The 12,781-nt window shown below is 31.8% G+C and overlaps 1 protein-coding gene across 1 annotated transcript; it reads right to left on the bottom strand.

Moving 5' to 3' along the window:
* Positions 1-3,042: 3,042 nt before the first annotated feature.
* Positions 3,043-7,186, bottom strand: LOC132714746 (uncharacterized). The gene is made up of 3 exons (XM_060697666.1): positions 7,031-7,186; positions 6,497-6,656; positions 3,043-6,139 (listed from the first exon to the last, which is right to left on the bottom strand). The coding sequence occupies exons 1-3, from the start codon at positions 7,172-7,174 to the stop codon at positions 5,991-5,993; spliced, it is 453 nt and encodes a 150-aa protein (XP_060553649.1). The 5' UTR covers positions 7,175-7,186; the 3' UTR covers positions 3,043-5,990.
* Between the last annotated feature and the right edge of the window lie 5,595 nt (positions 7,187-12,781).

The raw sequence follows: 12,781 nt of genomic DNA, 5'->3' as shown, positions 1-12,781 counted from the left end.
CGTTCTTTCGTTCAGCTGGACAGTACTTACGACCTTCCGTAAAGTTGCTGGATAAGTGCTCACATGAAAGAATCCCAAGTAGGATTTTAACCCAAGGTGCTTCTTAGACAATGAACATAATCGTTAAATGATTCATATTCATTATTCTTTTACCCCCAGAGCGCAATCTATAATAAAATATGCCAGTATTGGTCGTTTCAGGAGCAACACCCATGTAATACAGGACAGAATCTGGCCATTTTAGATAAATAATTAAATATCAAAGTGAACTACACATACATTTTTATTTGCTATAATTCATTTTCATTTCAAATGAGCATGTTGTTTTTTTGAAGAGATAAAATACGTATCTTAATGTGAATTTCACGTGATTTATTAGTTATCGTTATATCACATTTTACTTTATCAATTAAAACAGAGACTTCCTAGCCAGTTAAAATAACACGCGTGCCTGCTAAACCTAAAACTTGTAATGTACATCCATAATGTTTTATTTGCTACAAAATGCCTAATTTTTCACTTTTTGATAGGCATGAGTGATATTTCAATGGAGTATATAGGAGCTACTTATCTCTGTTATCTATGTCTCTGATTAAAAAAACAAAAGTTTCTTTATTTAACTGCCTAAAAACTTTTAAAAGCATATGACATTCTCCAGGGGAATACCTTTTAGAACACACCACTTACATGTGCAAAGATTTGAGATCACACACGCACGCACGCACGCTCGCACACACGCACGCACGCACGCACACGCACACACACACTCCTACCCACCCACGCACGCACACACAGAGAGTTTTTGACCAAACACGTCTCTCCAGGAGGCAAGGAGATAACTAGAAATAAATTTTACAGTAAAACTATGAAAAATTAGGACATTCTAGCGCAACACTAGCGCAATACTCCTAATATGATGAAGTGCCATGTAAATGGTATAAGTCATAAAAAACTATTATTCTTAATATAAACTATATTGTACCAGATTAAGTGACCTCAACAGCTGTTCTACCTAAATATTTTAAGGATTGATATAGATCTATTTACTTGTATTCCTAGTAAAAATACATTTGCTAAAATGATGACAAAATATATCAAACTGTCCCCTTCTCACATATTATTCCAGATAATAAATTACCCTATTTACTACTTAACTGTTTACCCAATGAATAACATTAATTTTCGGAAAATCTCCATTTTCTCGAGCCAACCGTTTAAACACCACTTGTCTGTTTCCTTTGTAGATTCGATTTTGTACAAGTTTTATAAAGGCCAAAGACCTAACGCAATCAATATGTCCGTGAGATTTCTGCGTGAGATTTTATGACTGAATATGGAGCTTGAAACAGATATATGGTCAATAGCTATATAATCGTGAAAAATAGTTACTGTGAATGATTATGTGATTGATATTAGTAGTATGATAACTTAGCGAGTCTAGCGCACCACCCTAAAAAAATAAAAAAAATAATTTCCAGTTATACCCACTTTTTTATAACCTACTTTTTTAAAAAGATTTTCTTCTCCATCACACCTAAAAAAAATAAATTTTTTATCCCCGGCGGGACTCGAACCATCGACCTCTAAAAAATAAAAAAAAAATGAAAAATTGTAAAATTGCAAAATTGTATATTTTCACCATGATCTGACAGTATTTAATATCGTATATACCCCCAGATTAGACATTTTTTAAAACATCAATACCTACCACATACCACTCCATTAAAATTCAAATACAAGCCAAGCGTATTGAGTAAGTTTATCATATTCATTGGTGTATATATGAATATTTTAAATTTTGTACATTATAACATGTCAAGTGTATTTGGTTTACATTGATAAAATAAAATACGTCTCTCTTTAGGAGTTAATGATATTTTCACCACAATGATATTGCATATTCATTTCAAGTGTCGTATAGTGGTTGCACATGCTAATGAGTCATACACGCTGAACACGTCACAATTAGGTAGTTAAGCAAGTGTTTATCGTCTCCAAGCGAGTATTTATTGCAACTAAGGAGTTGTTTACTTGACTAAATGTGTAACTAAGTAAAGTTATGTGTATCTAAGCGAGTGTTTACTGCAACCAAGCAAGTGTTTTGGTCGGTTAAACATCTTTTTACCAATGTAATGATTAATGTGTGAATGTGTATATAAAAAACCAGTTGTATAGTAAAATTAACTTCTATATTTTGGAGGCGGATCATTAATTATAGTAACTTTAGTGAATAAAATTATACATTTACCTTTTTTTTTAACTCGTTTAAAGCCTGTGCTTTTCCCTCTTCTATTAACTTTTTTCTTTCTGTCTCACTCAATCCTGTTTGTTTTGAATGTATGCTATCTTTCAATTTATTATATTTATCTAATTCATCTAAAATCAATTTAAATTCATTTTCAGATATTTGTCCGTCTGTTAAAGCTTTTGAAGTCAAATCTTTTATACTATTTAATTTACTATCAGCAATAGTTTTAATCTCATAATGTTTTTTTGTTTTTGATTGTAATTTACGTCTAATAAGTTTAACACATACTCCTAAACTTCCGCATACAGCGGCTGCAATTCCTAAAGGTAACATAAAAGGAATAGCTAAGCTAGTACCCAGCCAACATTCTATATCGGCCCGACATCAAACCTATATGGTTTTCTATAACGGCCCGACATCGGATTAAATCTCGGCTGCAAATAGGAATGATGTCGGCCCGACATCGGTAGTACAATATCGGGCCGATGTCTTAACAATATCGGCCCGATATTTCTTGCCTACATCGGGCCAACATCAAATCAACATCGGCCCAATATTTCTTGCCTACATCGGGCCAACATCAACCTGATATTTCTTGCCTACATCGGGCCAACATCAAAACAATAGCGGTGCGATGTCAGCCAACAGAAGATATCAGCCCTACATTGACCACGTATGATCCTTAGGCTAGCCTGTTGATTCTGACAAGCAACAGGCATTTGGCATAGCCTGCAATTTAAACATTTCTTGTTGTTAACTTCCTTAAAGGAGAAACAAAATCACAACAAATGAACTAAATTCAATAATCAATTTTAATAATTCTAAACAATGACAAAATTTGATCACATTATTATCATTAAAAGCACATTGGTTGAAAGACAACTTTGATATAAGAAAAATGCATGTTTTATTGAGATATCAACAGTTTTAATTTGAAAATTAAGGGCATGGAAATGACAAAATTTGATTTTTAAGTGTTTAAAGCAATGTATTTTAAGTACTTTGAATGCAATGAATCTTTGTTTATATTCTGATTACAACAGATACAGAATACCTAAAATGAAAGAAGTTTGTATACCTATTTGTTGGCATCAATCAAAAGAAACATGCCCCAAAACAAAGGTTAAAGACACTAGAGATGCTTTAAAGATCTTATCAATTAATCTTTTTTTTTCCTTTGAAAATTGGAGAGAAATAGCAATTTATACATATATTACCTTAAGACTAGAGTAACAATATATATACATGTTTACAAATAATGAAAAGAACTGTTTATTTGAAAAATTATGAAATCATAAAATAATTAACAAGGAACACAAACAAGAGCTGTCGGTAGGACAGCAACGCTCGACTATTCTAGTGCTTGATAGTAAAAAATAATGCTTGATAGAGTTACCTACTCCTGTTTACAGGTTGGTGTCATGATGGTGAACAAGTATGCAAAGTTTCAAAGCCATATGTCAATGGACTTTGAAAATATTTGAGGTATTACAAAAAACTTTAACGTAAATTCTAAGTCGAAAAAGGGGCATAATTCTGTCAAAATGCTTGATACAGTTACCTCCTCCTGTCTACAGGTTGGTGTCATGATGGTGAACAAGTGTGCAAAGTTTCAAAGCCATATGTCAATGGACTTTGAAAATATTTGAACTATTACAAAAACTTTAACGTAAATTATAAGTCGAAAAAGGGGCATAATTCTGTCAAAATGCTTGATACAGTTACCTCCTCCTGTCTACAGGTGGGGGTCATGATGGTGAACAAGTGTGCAAAGTTTCAAAGCCATATGTCAATGGACTTTGAAAATATTAGAGGTATTACAAAAACTTTAACATAAATTCTAAGTTGAAAAAGGGGCATAATTCTGTCAAAATGCTTGACAGAGTTACCTCCTCCTGTCTACAGGTTGGGGTCATGATGGTGAACAAGTGTGCAAAGTTTCAAAGCCATATGTCAATGGACTTTGAAAATATTTGAACTATTACAAAAATTTTAACATAAGTGGCTACGCCGACGCGGACGCCGACGCTCGGGTGACGACAATAGCTCTACTTATTCTTATCGAATAGTCGAGCTAAAAAACAGTAAAATATAACTGACTTATTTAAACGAATTGGACAACAAACATGACTAAAATAAAACAAAATTGTTAATGAATATAAACAACCTCAACAAACTGCTAACATTAAAAAAAGATATGTCATGCAAATATATAATTCAATTATGCAGATTTTACAAATATTTATATCCGTAAGATAAAAATACATCAATATGAACTTGTGATTAGACTATTTATGTAAGAGTGTAATTTCCAAGCAAGATGGTAAAATACTGAATTTAAAAACTTGAAAAATAAATATCTTCAAACCTTACAATTAATTTATGGTTGGTATTTAATTTGTATCTGGAGAAACATTGAATGTAAAAATCAATGACTTTCAAATTGAATAATAATGAGTTTAATTGGCACAAAGAATAACATATAATAAATTTGGCACAAGACTGATGTAAAACATATTAAATCATCAACAAAATAAAATATATAGAGAGTGTCAAACAAGTTAATCATTGTAAAATTTAATACTGGTTGGCATTTTAAGCAATAAAAAACATGGTAATAATTATTACATTATGAAAACAAATGCATAAATATTTGACTCAAATGAAAAACAAGCTGGAACAAAAAAGCTATATAGTTACTTGCTGCAAAATAACTATTTGTGTGTGTGTCCAAGTACAAAAATAAAGTTTAAATACAGAACCTCTTGTCTCTTATTACATAAACCGCGGCACAGGAGTGTAATAAAGCCATTTAATAAAACCGATATTACACTAGTGTAATAACAATTTTATGGGACACATTTGCACTATCTATAAACATGGCGTTAAAGCAACAGTAAACTAGAGCAGTCATCGATAGAGACAATATCGATGTATCATTGATATTTTTCTGTCGAACAATAATCAATACAAAATTGAAAAAAATTGATTGTTTAAAGGTCTATAAAAAATGAAAATTCACTAAAAAGATACACAAAAGCAGATGGCCGTGTCTAACACTAAGCTGTTGCTCCATAATGGACACATTTCATAGCAGTTATGACAAAATATAATCAGAAAAAAATCATGCAAAGGTACACAACCTATCTATTTTACTAAAATCATTTAAACAGGTATGAAAAAGTATTATATACAAGAAAATAAGAGTATTTTTAGATATATTGGTGTAATGCCAATATTTAGTCAGCCGATATCAATGTATCGTCAATATGCTTTGCACTGAATCTATGACAGCACTACAATAAACTTTTCTTTTTTTGAATATGTGATAAATAGAATATTATATTTTTGTAGATTCAATACTTAATTTATTGAACTCGTTGAATAAAACAATATTATGCTCGCATAATGATTTTATTCAACTTGTTCAATAAATTTAGTATAAAACCTACTCATTCTACATCCTCTATATTTCAAGGAAACATACTTTGAAATAAAAATTTACATCTACTTCTGTCAGTGCAAGGGACCCACAATATTTCATGATACTAACATTTTTAAATCAATGATTTTTTCCACATGCTTTATCAAAGCTTTCACATTGGTGATTTACAGAAAAAAGAGAGAAAATAAATGGTGCATAACTAGTAAAACAGTATTTAAATGCTAATGAATGTTCTCATGTTTTATCAGTCCATGTAAGTATAATTATGTATCTTTTTTGGAGGACAGTTTTGAAATCTCAGTTTTCTAAATTTTCACTCGAGGTATTTGTGGCTGCCTTTCTATTTTTACGACCTCCCTCACGGTCTTTGGCTGTCCTCAACCATTCTCTAGTTATAAATTCGACCTCTGCTGTGGTTGTTCCTGGTGTGGTCTTCTGCACTGCCTCTGTAAATTACATAAAAAACGCAATGTTCATTTGACTTTTTTACAGTGATATTCTCTGTACGTCTTGTTTAAATTTTTGCAAGTTAAGGAAATTATTTGAATAAGTTCACCTGCTCTTCATTGTTATGACAACTGAAATGTACATACCTTCAAAACGTTTGAGTAACAAATAATGGGCTTTATACTTTAATAGATTTTGAATTTCTGAATAAATAACAAACATAAAAGTTTGTCTGCTTTTTTTTCATTTTAATTGATAGATTACTCAGAAAGCCAATCTAAAACAAGATTAATCAGAAAACCAATCCAAAACAGTACATTAATGCAAAAAAAATGCAAAAAAACTTTATGACTTACTACAAATCACTTCCGCTATTTTCAACGATCCAAATTTAAGCTTTCCTTTCTTTCCGTACCAGTTGTAACTCTCTGCCAAACGGCTTTTGATTACATGGCTCAGAATTCGCCTGACCATATCTGGTGTGTTTTTCCCGCCAATCAAAGACAGGTAGTTGACCTGAAATGTTAAGTGTCATTAAGGCTTAACACTAAAACAGTATTTAAACATAACAAAATTTCAATTTTTGAAAAGAACTATAATGAAAAGAACTATGAATATGAAGAAATAATTTTTTAAAAAACAAATCTCATTATCTGTTTTCATAGTACATGTATTTAATGGTTTTTACTGTATGCTTCAGCTTTTACAGCTAAAATTACATGTTTTAAAATTTACAAAAAAAGAACAAAATTCGATAAATTTATCATTGTATAATGAATTGGCCAAAAACAAGCATTTGCTTTCAGAGGCACTTATTAAAGGGCATTGAGACAGTACATGTATATATACTGATAGACAAAAAATACACTTGTAGAGACAGGTTTTCTTACCATGTTGTTGAGAACAGTCTGTTGTCTCAACTCTTTTTCTAACCCTTCAACATCCTCCAAAGATTGGAGGGGAAGGGTAATACCTTCAGGCAGACTGAAGGTACTGGAGCTGCTCACTTTTGACGCTCCTAGCTCCTGTACCATATCTAGAAGAGTTTCAAGTCATTGAGCATTTGAAAGCTACTTGATTTTTTTACATGATATAAAAAAATTATAATAATTGTGAGTGTCATCACTGATGGTGACTGAAAGATACTAGAGAATGTTTTTTAACATTTCACAATTAACTTCTAGCCAAGAAAAAACAGCTACCTGATTTTTCTCTTTGATCGGCGGTATGAATCTGCCTCATCTTCACTAGCCTCTTAGGCAGTTGCTAGGTCAGATTCATCTTCTGCTTCACGCAGCTTCTTTCGTACCTTATCATAAGGTTTTTTCCACAGCGTTTTTCCCCCGTAAATAACTGATAACTGCAAACGGCACCCTTCCCAATAGAAAATAAACAGCAAATATCCTGAATCATGACTGGTAAACTCCCTAAATAAAACTGAAATTTACCACAAAAATTGGCAAAATTTAAGGTAAAAAAAACAAACAAAAAAAAACAGTAATGGATGCCTCCATATTTATTAGTGATTTACAATAAAAACCAAGTATAACCACATGAGTAATATTCGTACCCAATTCATTTCGTACTTTCAACATCATTTATATAAAATTTTATCAATTTTTTTTTCAACCTTAAGAAATCATACATGGTTTAAGAGTGTATATTTTACTTAGATTAATGAATATTTTGCATCTTTTGTAAAATTCCAAATTTCAGTAAAACCCATGTAAAGTACTGGCACTATTCCAAATGCAGGGAAAATAAACCACTGTTCCATATAGGTTGTTTGTTATACTCCTACGGATGAGAAAGGGGCCGAATATCTCAAATAAACAAGCAATTATATTAGTATTGCAAGCAATCCATAAGTCCCCTACCGGTTAGAACCCCATCAACATTCTGAAGGGCCAATGGCCATTCACTAATGTTTCAATTTTTCTATATTTTAAGTAAATTTGTTGTCTCAACTCTTTTTCTAACCCTTCAACATCCTCCAAAGATTGGAGGGGAAGGGTAATATCTTCAGGCAGACTGAAGGTACTGGAGCTGCTCACTTTTGACGCTCCTAGCTCCTGTACCATATCTAGAAGAGTTTCAAGCATTCTGCGTTGCTGGTTTTGTTCGATTCTGATTTTTTCGATACTAGTGAACACTTCTCTTGAGAAGCGAACATGATCTCTATCTAAAATTTGGCAAGAAAAAAAATGTTATTACACAAAATCAGGAAAAAAATCACAGTAATGTCATGGTTCTCAAGGCTAAATGTTCATCCTTAAGAAAGATGACAAGTCCTAGCTTGATATAAACAACATTAAATTTTTACGCAATTAATCTTATATTAGCACCCATTGTTTTTTAAGAAATTACCCTGACCTTTTTTTTTGGAGCAAATTATGAAGAGAGTCAACCTCAATTACATAAATGCAAAGCTAATTATCAACAAAATACAAAAAAAGGTATGTATAACTAAAAAGGCCAAAACATACTTGCATCTGGAGCTGCTGTTTCTTGCGTCTTTGAGCCAACTTTCACATTTGGAGTGGTTGCCAATGGGATACGTAGAGGTGGTTTAGGAAGAGATGGCGATTTTGTTGAAGGCAGTGGTGATGAGATGGAAGACAGTGGTGATGAGATGGAAGACGGTGGTGAGATGGAAGACGGTGGTGATGATTTAGAAACTGTCAAAAGCATTGATTGAACTTCTTCCTGAGACCCTTCCTCTGTTATCTTACTGCGTGAAACAGCAGTAAAATCATGCCTGTCCTCATCTTCATCAGATGAAGAAAATACTGTTTTTCTAAAATAGTTAAAAACATAACCCCTGTATTAATTTAACATAATAATGCTCTAATCAAGGGAAAATATTCAATATTTAATTATTTACATGTTATGTGGGATAAATGACTGATTTAACAGTATCAATCACTATAATTTTACTGCGTTACTAACGCGTAGACGTTACTAATGCAGTAAGAGTAAAGACGTATTTATGTATATTTGGATCTTTTTTTTTTTAATTTACATTAACTGTAATTGCCGTTTGCAATTATTTCTTCTTTGTTCAATTCATAGTATTTACTTTAAAATACATTTTTAAAATTTTCATGAAAATAAGCATGAATCTGATGGCATGCTGCTTAAATTTAAAGACTTTAGTAGGGATGTTGTTGACAGTACCTTTAATCAATGTACTGTATTCCATATGCATTTATTTTAGTATAATTAATTCTACAAGTGGCCAGATATCAGCTACATGACCCTAGTCATTGAGCATTTGAAAGCTACTTGATTTTTTTACATGATATAAAAAAATTATAATAATTGTGAGTGTCATCACTGATGGTGACTGAAAGATACTAGAGAATGTTTTTTAACATTTCACAATTAACTTCTAGCCAAGAAAAAACAGCTACCTGATTTTTCTCTTTGATCGGCGGTATGAATCTGCCTCATCTTCACTAGCCTCTTAGGCAGTTGCTAGGTCAGATTCATCTTCTGCTTCACGCAGCTTCTTTCGTACCTTATCATATGATTCTACAACAGCAATAATTTAAATATATTAATTTTAAGTAGTTTAAGCCAATTTTGACCACAATGTGATATTAACAATGTAATTCAATCAATATTTATAAGCATGACAAAGAAAGTGTAATTTTACATTTTTTAAGACAAGCCTGATTCAATTGAAATTTTCTTTTAAAATTACATGTATTCAGTATTTGCAATAATCCTTACTTACACAAAAGGATATATTTACATATAAATACAAACATACAAATCTGGTTGAAAGTAAATCAAAATAATCAAATTAACACAATTTACCATGTTCGTACAATTCACGGATTGGGAAGGATTGCCAATCATCCTGCGGCTCCATCTTCTTCATTGCAGCTTTAGTAATTTTAGAAGATACCTTCCAGCTTGGCCATAAAGCACATTTTGTTCCATCACGCCATTTGTCCGGAATTACAGCTAAACATTTTTCATCAGTGAATTCAACTAGCACGTACATTCTAAATGTAGTAACACAAACATTCCAACAAACTTTCAAAAGAAAGTGATGAAAATGTACCAATATTTTACAATATAAGTCTTTATTGCTTAGACAAATGGATTCACATTTGCAGATTTTTTTAAACATATACAGGGCTGTGATTTTCTTAAACTATAAAATGTCAGCACATATCTACCTATTTCATGACACGGTTTTGTTTGCTAATATCTAAACTTTTACAACAATTTTTAATGATTGTACATGTACATACTTTCCCTTTCCAGAAAGAGACCTAACGAAACATAAATTAGGTCAAACATAACTACATTCTGAATTGCTAAAATTTCTCTTAAGGTTTTTTCCACAGCGTTTTTCCCCCGTAAATAACTGATAACTGCAAACGGCACCCTTCCCAATAGAAAATAAACAGCAAATATCCTGAATCATGACTGGTAAACTCCCTAAATAAAACTGAAATTTACCACAAAAATTGGCAAAATTTAAGGTAAAAAAAACAAACAAAAAAAAACAGTAATGGATGCCTCCATATTTATTAGTGATTTACAATAAAAACCAAGTATAACCACATGAGTAATATTCGTACCAAATTCATTTCGTACTTTCAACATCATTTATATAAAATTTTATCAATTTTTTTTTCAACCTTAAGAAATCATACATGGTTTAAGAGTGTATATTTTACTTAGATTAATGAATATTTTGCATCTTTTGTAAAATTCCAAATTTCAGTAAAACCCATGTAAAGTACTGGCACTATTCCAAATGCAGGGAAAATAAACCACTGTTCCATATAGGTTGTTTGTTATACTCCTACGGATGAGAAAGGGGCCGAATATCTCAAATAAACAAGCAATTATATTAGTATTGCAAGCAATCCATAAGTCCCCTACCGGTTAGAACCCCATCAACATTCTGAAGGGCCAATGGCCATTCACTAATGTTTCAATTTTTCTATATTTTAAGTAAATTTGTTGGAAAAGTTCTTTAAAAGTGATCACAGGAAACAGTTTTTATGAACAGACAGACAGACGGACTGAAGGACACTCTAAAGTTAATATTTGAAACATCCCTGTTACCAAAATATAACATTTTTAAAAGCAAAATGCTTAAAGAGGGAGATAACTCTTGAATTAAAGATGCAATTTCATAAAAAAATTTCAGCTCTTTTTGACTTATCACAAACAATGTTATATTTGCCATGTTTTTAGCCTATTTGTTGCCAAGGCAACCAATATTTTTTCAAAATAGGGAGAACAGATAAGACATGCATAATCTCAAGACTGCCATCTACCCATATATCAAGTTTCATAAAAATTTTCCAGTACTTTTTGAGTTATCACTGGATTCAGTGTAAGTGTAAAATTTGCCATATTTTCAGTCTATGTGTTGCCATAGCAACCAGAATTTTCAGCATAGGAAGAAAAGAAAAAAACGTGCATAATCTCCAGACTGCCATCTACCCATATTACAAGTTTCATAAAAATATTTCTATTACTTTTTGCGAACACAGGATCCAGTTTATGTGTAAAATTTGGCATATTTTCAGTCTATTTGTTGCCATAGCAACCAGAATTTTCAACATAGGAAGAAAAGAAAAAGACGTGCATAATCTCCAGACTGCCATCTACCCATATTTCAAGTTTCATAAAAATATTTCCAGTACTTTTTGTGTTATCACTGGATCCAGTTTATGTGTAAAATTTGCCATATTTTAAGCCTATGTGTTGCCATAGCAACCAGAATTTTCAACATAGGAAGAAAAGAAAAAGACGTGCATAATCTACATACTGCCATCTACCCATATATCAAGTTTCATAAAAATATTTTCAGTACTTTTCAAGTTATCGCGGGATCCAGTTTTGTGGACGGACGGACTGACGGACTGACAGACGGACAGACAGACAGACGGACGGACGGAGGGTAAACCTAAAGTCCCCTCCGGTAAACCGGTAGGGGACTAAAAATACTGTAAAAACCATGTTGTAAAATGCACAGGAGATTCAATAGAAATTTTTTATATCTTTTACTTTAGGATATTTTTGCATTTTTGACCTAAGGAAAAAACCTTTAATCAGTTGTAAAATATAAGGAAAAAACATCAATTTAACTTGTTTAGATTCTTAGGAAACACATAAAAGGCCTCCAAAATGCCTTTATTTCTCATAATCATTTTAATTTTGGTGTATTTATAGTATCCAAAAAGTTACTCTTTGGCCAATTACTGGAACCATCTTTTTCATCTGTTGCTTTTTGGAAATAAGTAAACTTACAGTGACTAAGTATTTTGTATCGAAGTCAAAATAATACTTTGTGACAAATAACTTCACATTTATCGCTACTTTTCAGGTAATAATTAAGCATTTACAAAAATGTAATATCTCTGTAAAACCACTGTTTAACCATTATAAAAATGAATGTTTTCCTTTTTTAAAGAAGTAAAAATTTATTTAATTCTAAGGCTTAATTAATGTGTAAAAATTACTTTATAAATGTGTGCAGAAGGGGAATGGTCAAAAACTTTTCCTGGAAAGGTAAGAGAAACACACTTGAAAACCTCACAAGCTTTGGCAACTTTCATTTCTCCAGTTAGACCAGAAACTACAAAAAATTCTAAGGTCAAAAAAAT

This window comes from Ruditapes philippinarum, unplaced genomic scaffold (assembly GCF_026571515.1).
Source record: "Ruditapes philippinarum isolate M1 unplaced genomic scaffold, ASM2657151v2 ctg7861_1_1_1_1, whole genome shotgun sequence".
Classification (NCBI taxonomy): Eukaryota; Metazoa; Mollusca; class Bivalvia; order Venerida; family Veneridae; genus Ruditapes; species Ruditapes philippinarum.
This window is presented reverse-complemented; position numbering and strand designations above follow the sequence as displayed.